The 25,952-nt window shown below is 52.9% G+C and overlaps 1 protein-coding gene across 1 annotated transcript; it reads left to right on the top strand.

The window, feature by feature from the left end:
* Window positions 1-1,098: 1,098 nt before the first annotated feature.
* Window positions 1,099-24,319, top strand: polr2g (RNA polymerase II subunit G). The gene is made up of 8 exons (XM_078204902.1): window positions 1,099-1,314; window positions 5,772-5,881; window positions 8,722-8,881; window positions 10,772-10,822; window positions 14,413-14,478; window positions 18,700-18,771; window positions 20,945-20,978; window positions 22,491-24,319. Exons 1-8 carry the CDS (start codon window positions 1,303-1,305, stop codon window positions 22,502-22,504), a joined length of 519 nt encoding a protein of 172 aa, XP_078061028.1. The 5' UTR covers window positions 1,099-1,302; the 3' UTR covers window positions 22,505-24,319.
* Window positions 24,320-25,952: the final 1,633 nt, after the last annotated feature.

Below are 25,952 nucleotides of genomic sequence, written 5' to 3'. Positions count from 1 at the left end.
ATGGCTACATTCACGGCCTTTTGTAGTTCCTTGCGGTCTAGGGCAGAGCAGGAGCCATACCAAGCTGTGATACATCCGGAAAGGATACTTTCTATGGTGCATCTGTAAAAGTTGGTGAGAGTCATAGCTGACGGGCCAATGTTCCTTAGTCTTCTGAGAAAGTAGAGGCATTGGTGGGCTTTCTTAACTATAGTTTTAACTATCGTATAGTATAGTTTTTATTCATTTGTGGGACATGGGCGTCATTGGCAGTTGGTATGGGGGCACCAGGACAGGTTGTTGGCCATCTGGACACCTAAAAGATTGAAGCTCTTGACCATTTCCACTTCGTCCCCAGTTGATGTAGACAGGGGCATGTCCTCCTTTACGCTTCCTGAAGTCGATGACAATCTCCTTCGTTTTGTCGACATTGAGGGAGAGATTATTGTCGCCGTGCCAGTTCACCAGATTCTCTGTCTCTTTCCTGTACCCCGTCTCGTCATTGACCAAGATGTCATGGACAAAAGGTGATGTAATTGGTGACGATAAGGGCTAGGAATGGTGCGAATAGCGTCCAGGACGTCGGGTAGGATTAATAAACATCTTCCCCTTGTGGGGCAATCCAGAACAAGAGGTTGAGTGGCGGTAGATTTAAAACTAAGATGAGGAGGAAGGTTTATTTATTAGTGCCACAAGAAAGGCTTATATTGACACTGCAATGAAGTTACTGTGAGAATCCCCCAGTCGCCACTCTCCGGCGCCTGTTCAGGTAACACTGAGGGAGAATTTAGCACGGCCAATCCACCCGAACCCGCATGTCTTTCGGACTGTGGGAGGAAACCGGAGCACCCGGAGGAAACCCACGCAGACACGGGGAGAACGTGCAGACTCCGCGCAGACAGTGACCCGAGGATTGTTTTTTAAAGATCAGCCCTCAGGAATATCCAGATGCGATTCACGACCAGGGGAAGGCGTCCCCTTATTTCTCGGGCTTTGTCGACCGTTCGCCTGAGGGAACAAAGATGGCGCCGGCGGCGCCGCTCCTCCCAACCGGACAAAATGGCGGGAGAGGGTGCGCATACCTGTGAGGGGGGGACGGCGCATGCGAGGAGGGAGGGTGGGCGCGGGGCGACGTCACGACGTACGCGCATCCCCCGCGTGACGCCATGACGCAGCGTCACCCCTTTCCCCATCCCCCACTCTCGTCCCTTCCTTCCATCCGCCGCCGGCCTAGTGGCGGCTTTGACGGTTGGTCATCACTCGCTCGCGCTCTCTCTGCACGGGAAGCAGATTCTCCCCTCCACGCAAGAAGACTTCGCGACCATGTTTTACCATGTGAGCCGTTACGTTTTATTTAAAGGGTGTAAGCCGGGAGGGAGGTCATTTTCTAATATGGAGAAAAATGGTGGCCGTGAGTTGAGGCACGGTGGTGGGCGGTGATTTCAGATTGAGTGGCGGCCCTCTCGGCCTATCCAGGCGGTGGTGGGCGGTGACACCACCTGAGTGACAGCTGTGCCGACCTATCAAGGCGGAGCCTGACGGTGACGTCGCTTGACTGGCAGGCGTCTCTACCTATTCAGGCGGGGCTGGGCGGTGGTTTGACATGGCTGGCAGGCGTCTGGACCTATCAATGCGGTGGTGGGGCGGGACGTCAGTTGACTGACAGCTGTGCCGACCTATCAAGGCGGCGCCTCCCGGTGATGTCGCTTGACTGGCAGGTGTCTCTACATGTCCAGGCGGGGGTGGGCGGTGATTTGACATGACTGGCTGCCGTCCGGACCTATGAATGCGGTGGTGCGGCGGGACGTCGCTTGACTGGCAGCTGCCTCAACCTATCGAGGCTGCAGTGGGCGGGCCTTCTGAATGATTGACAGCTTATAAAACTAATAGCATAGCTTGGGGCAGGGGCGCCAGTGGAGCCATTTTGACCCAGTGAGGGCAAAATCCTGCAGCTGCTGATAATCTCGAAATAAAAACAGGCAGTGCTGTAAAATGTAATAAGACCATAAGGCAGAATGAGGCCACTCGGCCCATCGAGTCGGCTCCGCCATTCAATCATGGCCGATATTTTTCTCATCCCCATTCTCCTGCCTTTTCCCCATAACCCCTGATCCCCTTATTAATCAAGAACCTATCTATCTCTGTCTTAAAGACACTCAATGACACGGCCTCCACAGCCTTCTGCGGCAAAGAGTTCCACAGATTCACCACTCTCTGGCTGAAGAAATTCCTCCTCATCTCAATTTTAAAGGATCGTCCCTTCAGCCTGAGGTTGTGCCCTCTGGTTCTAGTTTTTCCCACTCGTGGAAACATCCTGTCCACGTCCACCCTATCCAGGCCTCGCAGTATCCTCTAAGTTTCAATAGGATCCCCCCCCTCATCCTCCTAAACTCCCAACGAGTACAGACCCAGAGTCCTCAACCCGTTCCTCATACGACCAGCTCTTCATTCCAGGGATTATTCTTGTGGACCTCCTCTGGACCCTTTCCAAGGCCAGCACATCCTTCCTTAGATACGGGGACCCAAAACTGCTCACAATACTCCAAATGGGGTCTGACCAGAGTCTTATACAGCCTCAGAAGTCCATCCCTGCTCTTGTATTCTAGCCCTCTCGACATGAATGCTAACATTGCATTTACCTTCCTAACTGCCGACTGAACCTGCACGTTAACCTTAAGAGAATCTTGAATCAAGGCTCCCAAATCCCTTTGTGTTTCTGATTTCCGAAGCATTTCCCCATTTAGAAAATAGTCTCTGCCTCCATTCCTCCTTCCAAAGTGCATAACTTCACATTTTTCCACATTGTATTCCATCTGCCACTTCTTTGCCCACTCTCCTAACCTGTTTAATGAAGAGGAAAAAACAGTTAACATCTCAATTCAATGGCCCCTCTCACTCCTAAATAAGTTAAAGTTTATTTATTAGTGTCACTTACATTAACACTGCAATGAAGTTACTGTGAAAATCCCCTAGTCGCCACACTCCGGTGCCTGTTCGGGTACACTGAGGGAGAATTTAGCATGGCCCATCCATCTAACCAGCACGTCTTTTGGACTGTAGGAGGAAACCGGAGCATCCGGAGGGAACCCACGCAGACACGGGGAGAACGTGCAGACTCCGCACAGACGGTGACCCAAGCCGGGAATTGAGCCCGGGTCCCTGGTGCTGAGAGACAGCAGTGCTAACCCACTGTGTCACCGTGCTGCCCATACACGGGGATCGATTCCTGGCCAAAGATTTCGGGGAACATTTTGGCCCCTTCAGGTCTGCTCTCCTATTCACCAACATTGTGACCAATCCTTCCTTCCACCCTTCTTTGACCCCAACTTCCCGCACTATTCCCACATTCCTCAATTCAACCTGTCCCACAAAATCTCTTCATCTTTTTCTTTAGTTTACCGAGGGTTGCTAGGGGAGAGTACAAAACGGGAGGTCCGTCGTGGGTTAAAAGGCAAGTGACAAAGAGGATGAGGGTGCAAGGCAAAGGGAGATGGTAAGTGGAGCTAACCAAGAGGATGGACGAGGGTAGGGTAGTGGATGTTGTTTATATGGACTTTAGCAAGGCCTTTGACAAGGTCTCGCGTGGCCGGCTAGCCTGGAAGGTTATTTCGCATGGGATCCAGGGATGGCTAACAGATTGGATTCAAAATTGGCTCGATGGTAGGAAACAGAGGGTGATGGTCGAAGGTTGTTCTTCGGACTGGAGGCCTGTGACTGGTGGTGTGTCTCAGGGGACGGTGTTGGGGCCCTTGTTATTGATATAAATGATTTGGATGTGAATGTACACGGCATGGTTAAGTTTGCTGATGACACTAAATCAGGACTGTTGATAGCGAAGAAGGTTATCAAAAATTACAGGGGGATCTTCATCAGTTGGGGAATTGGGCCGAGGATTGGAAAATGGACTCCAATCCAGATAAGTGTGAGGTGTTGCAGTTTGGAAAGTCAAACCAGGGTAGGACTTGTACGGTGAATGGTAGGGCCCTGGGGAGTGTTGGGGAAAAGAGGGACCTAGGAGTACAAGTACATAGTTTGTTGAAAGCAGTGTCACGGGTAGACAGAGTGGTGAAGAGGGCGGATAGCACGCTGGCCTTCATCAGTCAGGGCATTGAGTCTCGGAGTTGGGACATTATGTTACAGTTGTATAAGTCATTGGTGAGGCCACACTTGGAGTATTGTGGACAATTTTGGTCAGTTTTGTTATCTTAGAATCTTAGAAACCCTACAGCACAGAAAGAGGCCATTCGGCCCATCGAGTCTGCACCGACAAACAACCCCACCCAGGCCCTACCCCCATATCCCTACATATTTACCCACTAATCCCTCGAACCTACGCATCCCAGGACACTAAGGGCAATTTTTAGCATGGCCAATCAACCTAACCCGCACATCTTTTTGGACTGTGGGAGGAAACCGGAGCATCCGGAGAAAACCCACGCAGACACGAGGAGAATGTGCAAACTCCACACAGACAGTGACCCGAGCCGGGAATCGAACCCGGGTCCCTGGAGCTGTGAAGCAGCAGTGCTAACCACTGTGCTACCGTGCCGCCCAGACAGGTTTGCCAGATTTGCCAGAAAGACATTGGCAAACTGGAAAGGGTGCAGAGATTTACAAGGATGTTGCCAGAACGAGTGGGCCTGAGTTTTAGGGAGAGGTTGGCCAGGCTAGGCCTTTATTCCTTGGCACGTAGGAGAATGAGGGGTGACCTTTATTGAGGTGTAGAAAATCATGAGGGACACAGATAGGAGGAACACACACATCTTTTTCCCCAGGGAAGGGGAATCGAAAACTAGAGGGCATAGGTTTAAGGTGAGAGGGGAAAGATTTAAAAGGGACCTGCGGGGCAACTTCTTCACACAGAGAGGGTGGTGCGTCTATGGAATGAGCTGCCAGAGAAAGTGGTTGAGGCAGGGACAAAAGCAACATTTAAGAAGCATTTGGATAAGTACAGGAAAGGATTGGAGGGCCAAATACGGGCAATTGGGACTAGCTGGGAGGGCACCATGGTCGGCATGGACCAGTTGGGCCGAAGGGCCTGTTTCCGTGCTGTATTGCTCTATGACTCTAAGTAAACAACCAATGGGTCTTGAAGAGGTGTGAATGGCAGTGGCACAATCAGCACCCATGCTTTTGAAATGGCTTCCCTGTTCCACAGCCAGGAATTCCTGTCCACGTGTGCTTAGTAGAGCTCTCAACCATGTCTGTCCCCACCTTCTGGCTGAGGGAGGACACCTGGATGATAAGAGGGCTGTCTACGGGAGATTGCTGCGTCCACAGCGGGTGTTTTATTTCCTAATACCTCGGACCCGAATGCAGTTGAGGCCCAAAACGTCGTCTTGATTTCAAGAAGAAATTCGTAAGGAGTCTCGCAACACCAGGTTAAAGTCCCAACGGATTTATTTGGTATCACGAGCTTTCGGAGCGCTGCCCCTTCATTAGGTGAGTCACCGGAGCAGCGCTCCGAAAGCTCGTGATTCCAAATAAACCTGTTGGACTTTAACCTGGTGTTGTGAGACTTCTTACTGTGCCCACCACAGTCCAACGCTGGCATCTCCACGTCAAGAAGGAATTGGATATCGCTCTTGGGGCTAAAGGGATCGAGGGATACGGGGGGGAATCAGGATATTGAATTCGATGATCAGCCATGATCTAAATGAATGGCGGAGCAGGCCCGAATGGCCTCCTCCTGCTTCTAGTTTCTATGAACGATGCTGACTCGGGGAATGTTCCACTCCAGTGAAATTCCACTCCCTGTTAAATATCTGTGCTTTCCCCCTGATACGTTTTAGATTTCCCTGGAGCACGAGATTCTGCTGCATCCTCGGTATTTTGGCCCGAACCTGCTCAACACCGTGAAGCAGAAGCTGTTCACAGAGGTGGAGGGAACCTGCACCGGAAAGTGAGTGACAAGCGGCAACGACGGCACGGTGGCACAGTGGGTTAGAGGGTGGCACAGCGGGTTAGCACTGCTGCCTCACAGCGCCAGGGACCCGGGTTCGATTCCCGGCTCGGGTCACTGTCTGTGCGGAGTCTGTACATTCTTCCCCCGTGTCTGCGTGGGTTTCCTCCGGGTGCTCCGGTTTCCTCCCACAGTCCGAAAGACGTGCTGGTTAGTTGGATTGGCCATGCTAAATTCCCCCTCAGTGTGACCCAAACAGGCGCCAGAGTGTGGCGACTAGGGGATTTTCACCGTAACTTCATTGCAGTGTTAATGTAAGCCTTACTTGTGGCACTAATAAATAATAAACTTTAAACTTTATTTCCTATGTTTCCCTCTCATCCCACACCCTTTCCCACATGAACATCCTCGCTCCTTGTTGCACAGCCTTTGTCACTGTGGGTTAGCGCTGCTGCCTCACAGCGCCAGGGGATCCGGGTTCGATTCCCGGCTCGGGTCACTGTCTGTGTGGAGTCTGCACGTTCTCCCCGTGTCTGCGTGGGTTTCCTCCGGGTGCTCCGGTTTCCTCCCACAGTCCAAAGATGTGCAGGTTAGGTGGATTGGCCATGCTAAATTGCCAATCTTAGTGTCAGGGGGATGAGTTAGGGTAAATGTGTGGGATTATGGGGAGATTGGGTGGGATTGTGGTCGGTACAGACTCAATGGGCCGAATGGCCTCCTGCACTGTAGGATTCTACAATTCTATGCTCAGTAAGCTCCATTTGAACATTCATGCTCAATCATGAACCCAGAATCTGTGCACCTCCACCGTTATCTGTTTATGACGTGCTTTTCCAGTCAGTTGCGCTGTCTGCAATGATTCCCACCCTCCCACTCTCCTTCCTTTCTTGGGACCTGGGCATCCCAGGAATTATCGAATCCCTATATTGCAGAAGGAGGCCATTTGGCCCATCGAGTCTGCCCCGACCACAATCCCACCCAGGCCCTAGCCCCATAACCCCACACATTTACCCTGCTAATCCCCCTGGCACTAAGGGGCAATTTGGCACGGCCAATCCATCTAACCTGTACGTCTTTCGGACTGTGGGAGGAAACCGGAGCACCCGGAGGAAACCCATGCAGACACGGGGAGAGCGTGCAAACTCCACACAGACAGTGACCCGAGCCGGGAGTCGAACCCGGGTCCCTGGCGCTGTGAGGCAGCAGTGCTAACCACTGTGCCACCCGGTTCATTGCTCGAGCGTCAGCCATGCGTCGGACCTCTGACTCAGCAGGTTCCTGGTCCGAGCCCGTGGGCCTGAGCACCCCAAAAAGATCAAGACTGATGCCCTCTGTTGCGGTACTGTGGGAGGGCTGTACTGTCAGAGGTGCTGCCTTTTGGAGAAGCCATTAAACTGAGGCCCCTTCTCCCTGCTCAGGGCTGCTGATTTTTATTTGATTTATTATTGTCACATGTATTAACATACAGTGAAAAGTATTGTTTCTTGCGCGCTGTACAGACAAACATACCGTTCATAGAGAAGGAAAGGAGAGGGTGCAGAATGTAGTGTTACAGTCATAGCTCGGGTGTAGAGAAAGATCAACTTAGTGCGAGGTAGGTCCATTCAAAGGTCTGACAGCAGCAGGGAAGAAGCTGTTCTTGAGTCGGTCGGTCCGTGACCTCAGACTTTTGTATCTTTTTCCCGACGGAAGAAGGTGGAAGAGAGAATGTCCGGGATGCGTGGGGGGGTCCTTGATTATGCCGGCTGCTTTTCCGGAGGCAGCGGGAAGTGTAGGCAGAGTCAATGGATGGGAGGCTGGTTTGCGTGATGGATTAGGCTTCGTTCACGACCCTTTGTAGTTTCTTGCGGTCTTGGGCAGAGCAGGAGCCCCATACCAAGCTGTGATACATCCGGAAAGGATGCTTTCTATGGTGCATCTGTAAAAGTTGGTGAGAGTCGTAGCTGACATGCTGAATTTCCTTAGACTCCTGAGAAAGTAGCCTCAGGCATCTGCTTGATCTTGTGCCCTCGGCTGGGGGAAAATTCCCCGCCCTACCTAACAACTCTGTTCTTCAGAGACAATCGATGAGTTCTGCTGTTTCAGTAGCACCGAAACTTGATCGGGAAACCCCATCCGCCACCGTTGAAACAATTCTTAGCAATTCTTTTGGTAGAAAGGATGCCCAGAGATGGCAGGACTGATGTCGGGGATGGCGGGACTGATGTATGAGGAGAGATTGACCAGGTTAGGATTGTTTCCGCTGGAGTTCAGACGAATGAGGGGGTGGGGGATTTCAGGGAGACTTATAAAATTCTAACATGACTAGACGGGGTAGATGCAGGGAGGATGTTCCCGATGGTGGGGGGAGACCAGAACCAGGGGTCACAGTCTGAGGATTCGGGGTAGACCATTTAGGACGGAGGTGAGGAGACATTTCTTCACCCGGTGAGCCTGTGGAATTCATTCCCACAGGAAGTAGTTGATGCCAAAACATTGAATGTATTCAAGAGGCGGCTGGATATAGCACTTGGGGCGAACGGGGTCAAAGGTTATGGGGAGAAAGCAGGATTAGGCTACTGAGTTGGATGATCAACCATGATGGTGATGGATGGCGGAGCAGGCTCGAATGGCCGCCCCCTGCTCCTATCTTCTATGTCTAAAGCAGTGGGCCGAATGGCCTCCTCCTTGGGCCTGTACAGTTCACCAGCCACCGAGCGTCAAAGCAGACCTGACGCATTTGCCCCTAAAACCATTGGGGGAGGTGTACTGTGATACGGCGATCGCACCGTCTGCGTTCCGGTCGGAGTCTCGCGTGCCCTAAGCTTGCAACCCTTTTAATTGATGCGGTCTCCCCACAGGTACGGTTTTGTCATTGCCGTCACCACCATAGACAACATTGGAGCTGGAGTGATTCAGCCAGGGAGGGGATTTGTACTCTACCCAGTCAAGTACAAGGCTATCGTCTTCCGGCCATTTAAAGGGGAGGTGGTCGACGCTGTGGTCACTCAGGTCAACAAGGTAAGAAGCCGTTCTTCGGTTTTACCCTTCAAAGGGGTATCAGTGCTGCCTGTCCCTCAGTCAGAAAGTTGTGGATTCAACACCCACCACACCCCACTAAGCTCAAAACTCTGTAGCTGATGGTCCATTGTAGTCCCAAGGAATTGCTACATTGCCTTTTCACCGAGAAACAAAAGTCCATTAGCTCTCTCCTAAATTAACAAGACATGGCTGAAATGAGTAATCATCCTGCTTTCCCAGCATCTGAGCTGAATGTTTGCCAGACATACTGACTGCCTGTTGGGAAAAACTGAATTCTAAAACATTCCCCTTAAACATCAAATATATCAATGGTACAGTATTATCACAAGGTTAAGCGTCACTCACTAACTAACAGAGTCACTGTTTATTCAGCAGGGTAAGGATCACTCACTGTGTCACTGTACAGAGTCACTGTTTATTCAGCAGGGTAAGGATCATTCACTGTGTAACTGTACAGAGACACTGTTTATTCAGCAGGGTAAGGATCACTCACTGTGTAACTGTACAGAGCCACTGTTTATTCAGCAGGGTAAGGATCACTCACTGTGTAACTGTACAGAGTCACTGTTTATCCAGCAGGGTAAGGATCACTCACTGTGTAACTGTACAGAGACACTGTTTATTCAGCAGGGTAAGGATCACTCACTGTGTAACTGTACAGAGTCACTGTTTATTCAGCAGGGTAAGGATCACTCACTGTGTCACTGTACAGAGTCACTGTTTATTCAGCAGGGTAAGGATCACTCACTGTAACTGTACAGAGACACTGTTTATTCAGCAGGGTAAGGATCACTCACTGTGTCACTGTACAGAGTCACTGTTTATTCAGCAGGGTAAGGATCACTCACTGTGTAACTGTACAGAGTCACTGTTTATTCAGCAGGGTAAGGATCACTCACTGTGTAACTGTACAGAGTCACTGTTTATCCAGCAGGGTAAGGATCACTCACTGTGTAACTGTACAGAGACACTGTTTATTCAGCAGGGTAAGGATCACTCACTGTGTAACTGTACAGAGTCACTGTTTATTCAGCAGGGTAAGGATCACTCACTGTGTCACTGTACAGAGTCACTGTTTATTCAGCAGGGTAAGGATCACTCACTGTAACTGTACAGAGACACTGTTTATTCAGCAGGGTAAGGATCACTCACTGTGTCACTGTACAGAGTCACTGTTTATTCAGCAGGGTAAGGATCACTCACTGTGTCACTGTACAGAGTCACTGTTTATTCAGCAGGGTAAGGATCACTCACTGTGTAACTGTACAGAGTCACTGTTTATTCAGCAGGGTAAGGATCACTCACTGTGTAACTGTACAGAGTCACTGTTTATTCAGCAGGGTAAGGATCACTCACTGTGTCACTGTACAGAGTCACTGTTTATTCAGCAGGGTAAGGATCACTCACTGTGTAACTGTACAGAGACACTGTTTATTCAGCAGGGTAAGGATCACTCACTGTGTAACTGTACAGAGACACTGTTTATTCAGCAGGGTAAGGATCACTCACTGTGTAACTGTACAGAGTCACTGTTTATTCAGCAGGGTAAGGATCACTCACTGTGTAACTGTACAGAGACACTGTTTATTCAGCAGGGTAAGGATCACTCACTGTGTAACTGTACAGAGCCACTGTTTATTCAGCAGGGTAAGGATCACTCACTGTGTAACTGTACAGAGTCACTGTTTATTCAGCAGGGTAAGGATCACTCACTGTGTAACTGTACAGAGACACTGTTTATTCAGCAGGGTAAGGATCACTCACTGTGTAACTGTACAGAGTCACTGTTTATTCAGCAGGGTAAGGATCACTCACTGTGTAACTGTACAGAGTTCCTGTCAGTTTGATTGGGTTTCTCTTCTGTCACAGGTTGGACTTTTCACAGAGATTGGGCCCATGTCGTGTTTCATCTCCAGACACGTGAGTTGCAATATTTAAAACATCTCTTCTTCTCTGGTGACAGTGCTTTAGTTGCTGTGGGAATCCAGGTACTGTGATTAAAATCCCTTCCCGGCAGCTTGAGAAAGCAAATTCCGTGCATTTCCTTTAAGATAAAAGAAACCTGAACCACTAATAAATGAAGTTGGGGGGGAGCAGTGACCATGGTCTATCAGACAATCATGAAACGGTTCACTGTATGCCGACACTATAACATAGAACATAGAAAGCCACAGCACAAACAGGCCCTTCGGCCCACAAGTTGCGCCGATCACATCCCCACCTCTAGGCCTATCTATAGCCCTCAATCCCATTAAATCCCATGTACTCATCCAGAAGTCTCTTAAAAGACCCCAACGAGTTTGCCTCCACCACCACCGACGTCAGCCGATTCCACTCACCCACCACCCTCTGAGTGAAAAACTTACCCCTGACATCCCCCCTGTACCTACCCCCCAGCACCTTAAACCTGTGTCCCCTCGTAGCAACCATTTCAGCCCTTGGAAATAGCCTCTGAGAGTCCACCCTATCCAGACCCCTCAACATCTTGTAAACCTCTATCAGGTCACCTCTCATCCTTCGTCTCTCCAGGGAGAAGAGACCAAGCTCCCTCAACCTATCCTCATAAGGCATGCCCCCCAATCCAGGCAACATCCTTGTAAATCTCCTCTGCACCCTTTCAATGGCTTCAACATCTTTCCTGTAATGAGGTGACCAGAACTGCGCGCAGTACTCCAAGTGGGGTCTAACCAGGGTCCTAAGAAAGTTAAGAAAGCCCCACCAACGCCTCTACTTTCTCAGAAGACTAAGGAAATTTGGCATGTCCGCTACAACTCTCACCAACTTTTACAGATGCCCCATAGAAAGCATTCTTTCTGGTTGTATCACAGCTTGGTATGGGGCTCCTGCTCTGCCCAAGACCGCAAGGAACTACAAAAGGTCGTGAATGTAGCCCAGTCCATCTCACAAACCAGCCTCCCATCCATCGACTCCGTCTACACTTCCCGCTGCCTCGGGGAAAAGCAGCCGGCATAATCAAGGATCCCACGCACCCCGGACATTCTCTCTTCCGTCGGGAAAAAGATACAAAAGTCTGAGGTCACGTACCAACCGACTCAAGAACAGCTTCTTCCCTGCTGCTGTCAGACTTTGGAATGGACCTACCTCGCATTCAGTTGATCTTTCTCTGCACCCTAGCTGTGACTGTAACACTACATTCTGCACCCTCTCCTTTCCTTCTCTATGAACAGTATGCTTTGTCTGTATAGTGCGCAAGAAACAATACTTTTCACTGTATCCCAATACATGTGACAATAATAAATCAAATCAAATATTAAGTTGATCTTTCTCTACACCCTAGCTATGACTGTAACACTACATTCTGCACCCTCTCCTTTCCTTCTCTATGAACGGTATGCTTTGTCTGTATAGCGTGCAAGAAACAATACTTTTCACTGTATCCCAGTACATGTGACAATAATAACTCAAATCACTAAGTCCTTTGTTTGAGGAAGGAAACTTGCCTCCATGTGACTCCCACATGGTACTGACTCTTTAATTACCCTCTGAAGCGGCCTAGCAGACCAGGCAGCTGTAGTAAACCACTCCTCCCCCCCACCGGCAGTGATTCAAAAAGATGGCCCACCACTACGGGGTGGAGGGCACGCTAGGCTCACCAGCAATGCCCGCACGCATCTTGGAGAGTTAATTTATTTGATTTATTATTGTCACGTGTATTGGGATCCAGTGAAAAGTATTGTTTCTTGTGCACTATACAGACAAAGCATACTGTTCATAGAGAAGGAAAGGAGAGGGTGCAGAATGTAGTGTTACAGTCCTAGCTAGGGTGTAGAGAAAGATCAACTTAATGCGAGGTCGGTCCATTCAAAAGTCTGACGGCAGCAGGGAAGAAGCTGTTCTTGAGTCAGTCGGTACGTGACCTCAGACTTTTGTATCTTTTTCCCGACGGAAGAAGGTGGAAGAGAGAATGTCCGGGGTGTGTGGGGTCCTTGATTGTGCTGACTGCTTTTCCCCGAGGCAGCGGGAAGTGTAGACGGAGTTGATGATTTACACGATGGACTGGGCTATGTTCACAACCTTTTGTAGTTCCTTGCGGTCTTGGGCAGAGCAGGAGCCCATACCAAGCTGTGATACAACCAGAAAGGATGCTTTCTATGGGGCATCTGTAAAAATTGGTGAGAGTTGTATTGTCGGCAAGAGTCGGTGTCCTCTGCTGAGCAGCAGTGGTGATGGAGAAGCATCTATCAGTGGCGAAACCTTCAAGGGAAACATTTACAAATATCAATAGGAGGCGTGTTGTCTCCGGTGTGATGCTGAGGTGACCTTTTGAAAGCTTTACATCTCTCTGCCACATCACCTGGGGCATCAAGACCACCACAGGGCCTTTGGACCGACCCACTGGCTGTGGGTTCTGTGTAACCTGAGACACAGCCACCTCTGCGGCACGGTGGCACAGTGGGTTAGCACTGTTGCCTCACAACACCAGGGACCCGGATTCAATTCCCGGCTTGGGTCACTGTCTGTGTGGAGTCTGCACGTTCTCCCTGTGTCTGCGTGGGTTTCCTCCGGGTGCTCCGGTTTCCTCCCACAGTCCGAAAGGCATGCTGGTTAGGTAGATTGGCCACGCTAAATTGTCCAAAGTTGTGTAGGTTAATTGGATTAGCCGTTGGAAATTTCCCCTTCGTATCCAAAGATGTGTAGGTTAGGTGGATTGGCCATGCTAAATTGCCCCTTAGTGTCCAAAGATGTGCAGGTTAGGTGGATTGGCCATGCCAAATTGCCCCTTAGTGTCCCAAGAATCCATAGAATCCAGACAGTGCAGAAGGAGGCCATTCAGCCCATCGAGTCTGCACCAACACCAATCCCACCTAGGCCCTTTCCCCGTAACCCCCATATTTACCCCACTCAGCCCTCTAACCTAGGCATTCCGGGACTCTTAAGGGGCAATTAGCACGGCCAATCAACCTAACCCGCACACCTTTGGCGTGTGGGAGGAAACCGGAGCACCCGGAGGAAACCCACGCAGGCACAGGGAGAATGTGCAAAGTCCACACAGACAGATGTGTAAATTAGAGGGATTAGCCATGCTAAATTGCCCCTTAGTGTCCAAAGATGTGCGGGTTAGGGGGATTGGCCATGGAAAACGTGTGGGGTTACGGGATAGGGCAGGGGAGAGGGCCTGGGTTAGATGCTCTGTCAGAGAATCGGTGGACCCGATGGGCTGAATGGCCTCTTCTGCACTGTAGGGATTCTATGGTTCTGTAATAACGGCAGGGAGATACAAAGTAGAGAGACGTGGGCATAAACCTCATCCCTCTCTGCCAGGACAAGCACATTTATATATGGATCTCCGGTATGTAAATTCCTGTGTTGGGTGAAGAGAGTGCTGAGGGGGTCCACAGTCTCGGCAGCCTTCAGACGGATCAGAGGCAAGCAGAATACTGCTCCCTCTCGAGGCTCGCTGGGTCTCGGGATTCAGCCCCCTTGGGGACGGGAGTCAAACTGAGGGGGATCTGCTGCTAAACCTTTCACTGTTCTCTCTTTCCTCCTAGTCTATCCCGTCGGAAATGGAGTTCGACCCCAATTCCAACCCTCCCTGTTACAAGACCAGCGATGAGGTACGTTCGCGGCTTGGAGAGTCGCAATTCACGTTGAGTAATCGGTGCAGGGCCAACTTGTGAAGCGTGAGCCTTGTTTTGATCAGCGGTCTCGTCACAGGACGCAGCCTCACCTACGTCTTGGCCGCCCAGTGTCCCAGCAGCCGGTCTCTCTCTCTCCCTCGTACACTTGTGTGTGACAGTTAAATAGAAAGTCCACCACAGTCCCAGACGACCGTAGGCTGCTCTCTCCTCTTCGAGAGGAGTGGGGTTGACTGGTGGTGATTTTAACCTGAGGATCGCCGCACCTCGGGCGAGGGGGCAAGCTTGGCAGGATAACCAGGGCCTTTTGGGAAACCTGAGCGGGTTTGGGGGTGGCACAGTGGGTTAGCACTGCTGCCTCACAGCGCCAGGGTTCGATTCCGGCCTCGGGTCACTGTTTCTGTGGAGTCTTCACGTTCTCCCCCCGTGTCTGCGTGGGTTTCCTCCGGGTGCTCCGGTTTCCTCCCACAGTCCAAAGGTGTGCAGGTTAGGTGGATTGACCATGCTAAGTTGACCCTTGGTGTCCAAAGGTGTGCAGGTTGGGTGGATTGACCATGCTAAGTTGACCCTTGGTGTCCAAAGGTGTGCAGGTTGGGTGGATTGGCCATGCTAAGTTGACCCTTGGTGTCCAAAGGTGTGCAGGTTGGGTGGATTGGCCATGCTAAGTTGACCCTTGGTGTCCAAAGGTGTGCAGGTTGGGTGGATTGGCCATGCTAAGTTGACCCTTGGTGTCCAAAGATGTGCGGGTTAGGTGGATTGGCCATGCTAATTTGACCCTTGCTGTCCAAAGGTGTGCAGGTTAGGGGGATTGGCCATGCTAAATTGACCCTTGCTGTCCAAAGGTGTGTAGGTTAGGGGGATTGGCCATGCTAAATTGACCCTTAGTGTCCAAAGGTGTGTAGGTTAGGGGGATTGGCCATGCTAAATTGACCCTTGCTGTCCAAAGGTGTGTAGGTTAGGGGGATTGGCCATGCTAAATTGACCCTTGCTGTCCAAAGGTGTGTAGGTTAGGGGGATTGGCCATGCTAAATTGACCCTTGCTGTCCAAAGGTGTGTAGGTTAGGGGGATTGGCCATGCTAAATTGACCCTTGCTGTCCAAAGGTGTGTAGGTTAGGTGGATTGGCCATGCTAAATTGCCCCTCAAATGTATAGGTTAGGGAAATTAACAGGTTAACTATGTGGGGTTAAACGGCAAGGGTGAGATGCTTTGTCAGTGCAGACTTGATGGGTCAAATGGCCTCCTTCTGCACTGTCGGGATTTATTAGCCACACTCAGATGGGGGAAGATTTGTCCATCCTGCCCCAGACGTGGGAATTCCCGATGGGATTCCGAGCTCTGAGGGCCTGTGTGGAATGAATCCTGGCTGGCGTGGTATCTGCTGACTCTGTACCACCTCGCAGAGGGAGCGGGACGAGTCGGTGACAGGAGGGGTGGCAGAGAATGTGACCTCTGTCAGGGGAATGGGTGGGAGAGGGCAGGGGCTCTTCCTCCTGGTACCCGTACCCTCACTCTGAGATGACCGGTTCCACAGCCAATTCAGCAGTCATTCTCGTCCCGTGCATCATTTCCGATCCGTACCCTCACTCAGCCTATTTCCACCTTCTGAACATTGCCCAGCTTCTCCCGGTCTGGTCTCTCCAGCTCATCCATGTTTTTAACTCGGAATTCAACTCCGTCAGAGCACCCCTGGCGTTTACCCTCCTGAAGCTTCAGGCCATCAAAAACTCTGCATATCTTAATTTAAAATTCTCATTCTTGCTCTCAAATACCTCCCTATCCCTGTAACCACCTACATCCCCTCTAAAAACCTCCTCCAGCCCCGATGACATTCTCTATCTCTGTAACCTCCTCCAGCCCCTACACCCCCTCCCTATCTCTTTAACCCTCTCCAGCCCTTACACCCCCTCCCTATCTCTGTAACCTCCTCCAGCTCCTACACCCCTTCCCTATCTCTTTAACCTCCTACACCCCCTCCCTATCTCTGTAACCCCCTCCAGCCCCGACACCCCCTCCCTATCTCTGTAACCTCCTTCAGTCCCCTACACCCCCTCCCTATCTCTGTAACCTCCTTCAGTCCCCTACACCCCCTCCCTATCTCTGTAACCTGCTCCAGCCCCGAAACCCCTCCCTATCTCTGTAACCTCCTCCAGCCCCGACACCCCCTCCCTATCTCTGTAACCTCCTCCAGCCCCGAAACCCCTCCCTATCTCTGTAACCTCCTCCAGTCCCTACACCCCTCCCTATCTCTGTATCCTCCTCCAGCCCCGACACCCCCTCCATATCTCTGTAACCCCCTACACCCCCTCCCTATCTCTGTAACCTCCTCCAGACCCTACACCCCCTCCCTATCTCTGTATCCTTCTCCAGTCCCTACACCCCCTCCCTATCTCTGTATCCTCCTCCAGCCCTGACACCCCCTCCATATCTCTGTAACCCCCTACATCCCCTCCCTATCTCTGTAACCTCCTCCAGCCCCTATAACCCTCCCTATCGCTGTAACCTCCTCCAGCCCCTACACCCTCTCCCTATCTCTGTAACCCCCCTCCAGCCCCCTACACCCCCTCCCTATCTCTGTAACCCCCTACAACCCCTCCCTATCTTTGTAACCCCCTCCAGCCCCGACACCCCCTCCCTATCTCTGTATCCTCCTCCAGTCCCCTACACCCCTCCCTATCTCTGTAACCTCCTCCAGACCCTACACCCCCTCCCTATCTCTGTAACCTCCTCCAGCCCCTACACCCCCTCCCTATCTGTAACCTCCTCCACCCCCTACACCCCTCCCTATCTCGGTAACCTCCTCCAGCCCCTACACCCCCCTCCCTATCTCTGTAACCTCCTCCAGCCCCTACACCCCCTCCCTATCTCTCTAACCCACTCCAGCCCCCTACACCCCCTCCCTATCTCTGTAACCCCCGCCAGCCCCTACACCCCCTCCCTATCTCTGTATCCTCCTCCAGCCCCGACACCCCCTCCATATCTCTGTAACCCCCTACATCCCCTCCCTATCTCTGTAACCTCCTCCAGCCCCCGACACCCCCTCCCTATCTCTGTAACCTCCTCCAGTCCCCTACACCCCCTCCCTATCTCTGTAACCTCCTCCAGTCCCCTACACCCCCTCCCTATCTCTGTAACCTCCTCCATCCCCTAAGCCCCTCCCTATCTCTGTTATCTCCTCCAGTCCCTACACCCTCTCCCTATCTCTGTAACCTCCTCCAGTCCCTACACCCCCTCCCTATCTCTGTAACCTCCTCCAGCCCCTACACCCCCCACCATATCTCTGTAACCTCCTCCAGCCCCCTACACCCCCTCCCTATCTCTGTAACCCCCGCCAGCCCCTACACCCCCTCCCTATCTCTGTAACCTCCTCCAGCCCCTACACCCCTCCCTATCTCTGTAACCCCCGCCAGCCCCTACACCCCCTCCCTATCTCTGTAACCTCCTCCAGTCCCCGACACCCCCTCCCTATCTCTGTAACCTCCTCCAGTCCCCGACACCCCCTCCCTATCTCTGTAACCTCCTCCAGCCCCCGACACCCCCCTCCCTATCTCTGTAACCTCCTCCAACCCCTACACCCCCTCCCTATCTCTGTAACCCCCTCCAGCCCCCTACACCCCCTCCCAATCTCTGTAACCCCCTCAAGCCCCTACACCCCCTCCCTATCTCTGTAACCTCCTCCAGCCCCTACACCCCCTCCCTATCTCTGTAACCCCCTCCAGCCCCCTACACCCTCTCCCTATCTCTGTAACCTCCTCCAGCCCCTACACCCTCTCCCTATCTCTGTAACCCCCTCCAGCCCCCTACACCCCCTCCCTATCTCTGTAACCTCCTCCAGCCCCCACAACCCTCCCGTATCTCTGCATTCCCTCCAGCTCTGCCCTCCTGTGCGTCCCCAGTTTGATCCTTGTGCCACCCTTGACAGCCGTACTTCCAGCCAATGCGCTCCCCGGGAATTCCCCTCCCAATCCCGTCACTTTGCTCCATTAAAGCCCAGCATGACCAAGCCTGTGGTTACGTAACCCGATACCTCCTCACTTGCCTCCACGTCGCTTTGCTTTGTACCTCCCCCCGCGAAGCGCCTTGGGGGTCACTCTGCATCGTTCGTAGCGCGGTCGAAATGATAAACCGTCGGCGTTAGCCAAGGCTGCTGGGCTCCGAGTGTAAGCACGGGTCTCCCCGCTCTCTCTGTGTGTTTTTCCAGGACATTGTTATCCAGCAGGATGACGAAATTCGACTCAAGGTGGTCGGAACCAGAGTGGATAAGAACGACATTGTGAGTACACGGCCCGGGCGTCCGCAGGTTATTGTATAATTCCCCCGCGTATCCGCGGGTGTGTCTGAGCCTGGGCTGCGATCCCGTCACCCGCCGGGGGACGAGGAGAAATATTCCGGCAGGATTTTATCCCTTCGTCGCCCCCGAGGAGTTTTAAAGTTCCTTTCATGCGGTAGTGAATGTACTGAGTCGCTCAAACCCAAAAGAGAAAACACTGGAAAATCTCAGCAGGTCTCAAATTCCTCCAGCCCCGACACCCCCTCCCTATCTCTGTAATCTCCTCCAGCCCCGACACCCCCTCCCTATCTCTGTAACCTCCTCCAGCCCTGACACCCCCTCCCTATCTCTGTAACCTCCTCCAGCCCCGACACCCCCTCCCTATCTCTGTAACCTCCTCCAGCCCTGACACCCCCTCCCTATCTCTGTAACCTCCTCCAGCCCCGACACCCCCTCCCTATCTCTGTAACCTCCTCCAGCCCTGACACCCCCTCCCTATCTCTGTAATCTCCTCCAGCCCCGACACCCCCTCCCTATCTCTGTAACCTCCTCCAGCCCTGACACCCCCTCCCTATCTCTGTAACCTCCTCCAGCCCCTACACCCCCTCCCTATCTCTAACCTCCTCCAGCCCCGACACCCCCTCCCTATCTCTGTAACCTCCTCCAGCCCCGACACCCCCTCCCTATCTCTGTAACCTCCTCCAGCCCCGACACCCCCTCCCTATCTCTGTAACCTCCTCCAGCCCCGACACCCCCTCCCTATCTCTGTAACCTCCTCCAGCCCCTACACCCCCTCCCTATCTCTGTAATCTCCTCCAGTCCCTACACCCCCTCCCTATCTCAGGAACCTCCCCCAGCCCCGACACCCCCTCCCTATCTCTGTAACCTCCTCCAGTCCCTACACACCTCCCTACCTCTGTAACCTCCGCCAGCCCCTACACCCCTCCCTCTCCCTGTAACCTCCTCGAGTCCCTACACCCCCTCCCTATCTCTGTAACCTCCTCCAGCCCCTACACCCCCTCCCTATCTCTGTAACCCCCTCCAACCCCTACATCCCCCTCCCTATCTCTGTAACCTCTTACAGCCCCCGACACCCCCTCCCTATCTCTGTAACCTCCTCCAGCCCCGACACCCCCTCCCTATCTCTGTAACCTCCTCCAGCCCCGACACCCCCTCCCTATCTCTGTAACCTCCTCCAGCCCCTACACCCCCTCCCTATCTCTGTAATCTCCTCCAGTCCCTACACCCCCTCCCTATCTCAGGAACCTCCCCCAGCCCCGACACCCCCTCCCTATCTCTGTAACCTCCTCCAGTCCCTACACACCTCCCTACCTCTGTAACCTCCTCCAGCCCCTACACCCCTCCCTCTCCCTGTAACCTCCTCCAGTCCCTACACCCCCTCCCTATCTCTGTAACCTCCTCCAGCCCCTACACCCCCTCCCTATCTCTGTAACCCCCTCCAACCCCTACACCCCCCTCCCTATCTCTGTAACCTCCTCCAGCCCCTACACCCCCTCCCTATCTCTGTAACCTCCTCCAGCCCCTACACCCCCTCCCTATCTCTGTAACCTCTTACAGCCCGCGATCTTGCCGAGATTTCTCCGAGTGTCTTGCGTCCTCCCTCGCCCCAGATGAATCCCCACACCGTTATGAATTAGCCATTAGGTCTGCGGCAGTGCGCTTCTGTTCTCCCTGGCTGAGAACGAAGAATCCTCATCCCGTTCCCCGTCACGCTCCGACGAAGGCTGCCGGAAGAATATCCGTGTGTGAGGATGTCTGTGAAGTGTGTGACAGGAGGGGGCCGAGATCCATTTTCACTTCGCGCGGCGAGTTGTTGTGATCCGGAACGCGCTGCCGGAAAGAAGTGGGTTCCATGGGGACCTGGTGTAGACCAAAGGGGAATGTGGGGAGGGGAGGGGGGGGGAGACTGAGTGGAACAGCCAAGACTCTGCGCAGGTACGACCAGAGCCTTCTCCGCTGTGAGATCCCTAACAGGAGCAGGTCCTCCGCACACAGGGCCGAAGACTCTGCCGGTACTCTGGAGAAGGTGGCAGGATCCTGGGGCTTGTGGCGTGTGTCAAGGCGATGGTGGGGGGGAGGGGATCCCTGTGTTTTTAACACACCCGTTTGTTCAGAGCTCTGATAACCTGCTCTCTTCTCATTCTCTCCCTTCCAGTTTGCGATCGGCTCTCTGATGGATGACTATCTGGGTAAGTGTGTCTGCCTCAGGGGGGTGGGGTGGGGGTGCTTGGCACGGGGCGGGTGTGTCTGCCTCAGGGCGTGGCACGGGGGGGGTGCTTGGCGCAGGGCGGGTGTGTCTGCCTCGGGGGTGGGGCGGGGGTGCTTGGCGCGGGGCGGGTGGGTGTGTCTGCCTCGGGGGGGTGGGGCGGGGGTGCTTGGCGCGGGGCGGGTGGGTGTGTCTGCCTCGGGGCGTGGGGCGGGCAGGGGTGTCTGCCGCGGGCCGGGCGGTGTTGACTGTTGTCTTTGCCCCTCCCTCGCTCAGTGGGCATCTTCACCAGACTGGGTTACCCCGTGTAGGGAGTCACAGCTGAGGCTGAACATCCAGGGGGCGAAGCCAGGCGTGTCCTGCTGTCACTGGGTGAAAACACAGCTTCCCATTGTACCAGGGTTCAGTCGGAAGCCGGTTCGAGGTGGAGTCGAGTGCGTAGTTAGGGGGTGGGGGAGGGGAGGGGTGGGGTGGGGGGAGGGGTGGGGTGGGGGAGTGGAAAATGATTGTGATGATGGCAACCTTATCCTTCAGAGCCCAATATGTTGGGAAAACCTTTACTTTGATTTGATTTATTATTGTCACATGTATTGGGATACAGTGAAAAGTATTGTTCCTTGCGCAGCTATACAGACAAAGCATACCGTTCATAGAGAAGGAAAGGAGAGGGTGCAGAATGTAGTGTTACAGTCACAGCTAGGGTGTAGAGAAAGATCAACTTAGTGCGAGGTAGGTCCATTCAAAAGTCTGTGGGATAGGGCCTGGGTGAGATTGTGGTCGGTGCAGACTCGATGGGCCAAATGGCCTCCTTCAGCACTGTAGGGATTCCATGATTCGATACGTGTTCTCAGACTTTTGTATCTTTTTCCCGACGGAAGAAGGTGGAAGAGAGAATGTCCGGGGTGCGTGGGGTCCTTGATTATGCTGGCTGCTTTTCCCCGAGGCAGCGGGAAGTGTAGACAGAGTCAATGGATGGGAGGCTGGGTTTGCGTGATGGATTGGGCTACATTCACGACCCTTTGTAGTTCCTTGCGGTCTTGGGCAGAGCAGGAGCCCCATACCAAGCTGTGATACATCCGGAAAGGATGTATCTCTCAATGTTGATAGTTAAGGGGCGTCTTGACAAATACATGAATAGGATGGGGATAGAGGGATATAGCCCCCCAAGGGTCGGGGGTTTTAGTTCAGTCGGGGCAGCATGGTCGGTGCAGGCTTGGAGGGCCGAAGGGCCTGTTCCTGTGCTGTAATTTCCTTTGCTGTTTGTTTAAATCTCTCCACGTTTAACCAGCATTGAAAGGTGACTGGGGAAAGACTGGTGCGTTGCATGTGGGCCGTGCAGAGGAACCGGGTTAACCCAACCAACAAGGGGGCCATACATGGTGCCTGAAGCAGCAACACTGGCCTTAGCCTTGGAGAGAGGAGAGGGTGGGATCGGTTGTTTTACACGTCCTGGCCTCCAATGACTAAACCTCCAACCTTATCTTCCTCCCTTCAGGACTTGTGAGCTAAGCTGACCCTCCAAAGCTGGCGTGAGGAGCCAACACCACCGGAAGATAATCCCTCGTCACCGTGCGCGCTTCTCCAACATCACCGTGTCTGCTCGCTGGGAGCCAGCCTGCGACGAGGACTAAGCCGCAACTCCCCGTTTTTAAGCAGGGCCGGTGAATCGACGGGGTGGTTTGGCCATGGCAGGGTACACACCTACCTCCTGCCCCTCCGAACCGACCAACTCCTAAACCGGGATTTCTTTTCAAAAACCAAACGACCGCTGATGCTGGAAAACAGGAATAACGTCAGAAAGTGCTGGAGAAAGCTCGGCAGGTCCCGGCTGTGTCTGTGGAGTGAGAAACGGGCTCTCGAATCCACTTGGCCCCTCTCCGGAGTTGGAACAGCTCTTCACAGCTCTGAGGAAGGGTTACTCCGACTCGAGACTTTAACTCGGTTTCTCTCTCCGCAGACACTGCCCGGCCTGTCGAACTTTTCCAGCGTTTTCTGTTTTCGTATCCGCCCCGGATAGAGAGACAGCGATCGAGCTCTTGTTGGGGCAACTGGCAGACACTCATGCTTTTCCTCTCCTTTTCCTCCACACACTCTTTCGGGCGGTGCAGTGGGTTAGCACTGCTGCCTCACAGCGTCAGGGACCCGGGTTCGATTCCGGTCTCAGGGCACTGTCTGTGCGGAGTCTGCACGTTCTCCTCGTGTCTGCGTGGGTTTCCTCCGGGTGCTCCGGTTTCCTCCCACAGTCCAAAAATGTGCAGGTTAGGTAGATTTGCCATGCTAAATTGCCCCTTAGTGTCCAAAGATGGGCGGGTTAGGTGGATTGGCCATGCTAAATTGCCCCTTAGTGTCCAAAGATGCGCAGGTTAGGTGGATTGGCCGTGCTAAATTGCCCCTTAGTGTCCAAAGATGTGCAGGTTAGGTGGGTTGGCCGTGCTAAATTGCCCCTTAGTGTCCAAAGATGCGCAGGTTAGGTGGATTGGCCGTGCTAAATTGCCCCTTAGTGTCCAAAGATGCGCAGGTTAGGTGGATTGGCCATGCTAAATTGCCCCTTAGTGTCCAAAGATGTGCAGGTTAGGTGGATTGGCCATGCTAAATTGCCCCTTAGTGTCCAAAGATGTGCAGGTTAGGTGGGTTGGCCATGCTAAATCGCCCCTTGGTGTCAGGGGGACAAGTAGGGTAAATACATGAGTTACAGGAATAGGATGTGGACAGGATTATTGTCAGTGCGGGCCGAATGGCCTCTTCCTGCACTGTAGGGATTCTATGATTCCAGCACCCTAACGACATCATCCAATCAATGACCGTTTGTACCCCAAGTCCTGTAGGATTTACCGCAGTGAGTGGCGATTGGCTTTCCTGCCATTTGCCCCACCTCCGTTTTGGTGAGTATTTTAAGTTTAAACTTTATTTCTTAATGTCACAAGTCGGCTGACATCGACACGGCATGAAGCAACTGCGAAAATCACCGAGTCCCTCCTGTTCGTCGGTAAATCTTGGGCGTAGGAGTTATCGCCGTGGGGATTGAAGTTCTGGGGTCTTGCCGCTGAAGGCAAGTGGAGGTTTATGATTCCCGAGTTTGGAGAAAGTCTCTGGATCTGCCGTTCCTGTGATGAACATTCTGTCTGATGTTTTGTGTTTGTATATAATCATGTGCCCGGATAGTGAGGCTGAGCAATACCAGTTCATCTGGAAACCTGCCGTCTTGTTTTGGGTTTTTTTTAATGTCGCGAATCAGGATTCACTTCCTTCCGTGTTACGTTGAGCTGATTGTTAACCACAAAAGTTAAACCCCACATTGAAATTAAACTGATTTACAAAACAATGCAGCGTGGAATGTAACACCAGCTCGTTATTCAGTCCACCGGAAATAGCACACACAGGAACTAAAACCATTGGGGACAGTGGGTTTTACCACGCACCAGGGGTTCTGCAGTGACTCGAGAATCATTATCTCTCTCTCTCTTCACTAAATCGCTGTGATTTTCGCAACAAAACACAGATTTTTTGTTTGAAGGACAGCTGACACCTGCCCAGATTTGCCCCGGGTCTATCCCACTGGGGTACAGTACTGGTGGGGACGGGTCTGTCGCTGTGAAACACTGGGGTACAGTACTGGTGGGGACGGGTCTGTCGCTGTGAAACACTGGGGTACAGTACTGGTGGGGACGGGTCTGTCGCTGTGAAACACTGGGGTACAGTACTGGTGGGGACGGGTCTCGCTGTGAAACACTGGGGTACAGTACTGGTGGGGACGGGTCTGTCACTGTGTAACACTGGGGTACAGTACTGGTGGGGACGGGTCTGTCGCTGTATAACACTGGGGTACAGTACTGGTGGGGACGGGTCTGTCGCTGTGAAACACTGGGGTACAGTACTGGTGGGGACGGGTCTCGCTGTGTAACACTGGGGTACAGTACTGGTGGGGACGGGTCTGTCTCTGTATAACACTGGGGTACAGTACTGGTGGGGACGGGTCTCGCTGTATAACACTGGGGTACAGTACTGGTGGGGACGGGTCTGTCGCTGTATAACACTGGGGTACAGTACTGGTGGGGACGGGTCTGTCTCTGTATAACACTGGGGTACAGTACTGGTGGGGACGGGTCTGTCGATGTGAAACACTGGGGTACAGTACTGGTGGGGACGGGTCTGTCACTGTATAACACTGGGGTACAGTACTGGTGGGGACGGGTCTGTCGCTGTGAAACACTGGGGTACAGTACTGGTGGGGACGGGTCTCGCTGTGTAACACTGGGGTACAGTACTGGTGGGGACGGGTCTCGCTGTATAACACTGGGGTACAGTACTGGTGGGGACGGGTCTGTCGCTGTATAACACTGGGGTACAGTACTGGTGGGGACGGGTCTGTCTCTGTATAACACTGGGGTACAGTACTGGTGGGGACGGGTCTGTCGATGTATAACACTGGGGTACAGTACTGGTGGGGACGGGTCTGTCGCTGTGAAACACTGGGGTACAGTACTGGTGGGGATGGGTCTGTCGCTGTGTAACACTGGGGTACAGTACTGGTGGGGACGGGTCTGTCGATGTATAACACTGGGGTACAGTACTGGTGCAGACGGGTCTGTCACTATAACACTGGGGTACAGTACTGGTGGGGACGGGTCTGTCACTATAAAACTGGGGTACAGTACTGGTGGGGACGGGTCTGTCACTATAAAACTGGGGTACAGTACTGGTGGGGACGGGTCTGTCGCTGTGTAACACGGGTACAGTACTGGTGGGGACAGGTCTGTCACTGTGTCACACTGGGGTACAGTACTGGTGGGGACGGGTCTGTCACTATAACACTGGGGTACAGTACTGGTGGGGACGGGTCTGTCACTGTATAACACTGGGGTACAGTACTGGTGGGGGCGGGTCTGTCACTGTATAACACTGGGGTACAGTACTGGTGGGGACGGGTCTGTCACTGTATAACACTGGGGTACAGTAC

Source organism: Mustelus asterias, unplaced genomic scaffold, assembly GCF_964213995.1.
Source record: "Mustelus asterias unplaced genomic scaffold, sMusAst1.hap1.1 HAP1_SCAFFOLD_503, whole genome shotgun sequence".
NCBI classification, from domain to species: Eukaryota; Metazoa; Chordata; class Chondrichthyes; order Carcharhiniformes; family Triakidae; genus Mustelus; species Mustelus asterias.
The sequence above is the reverse complement of the archived record's forward strand: the minus strand, read 5'-3'. Positions and strand labels throughout refer to the sequence as shown.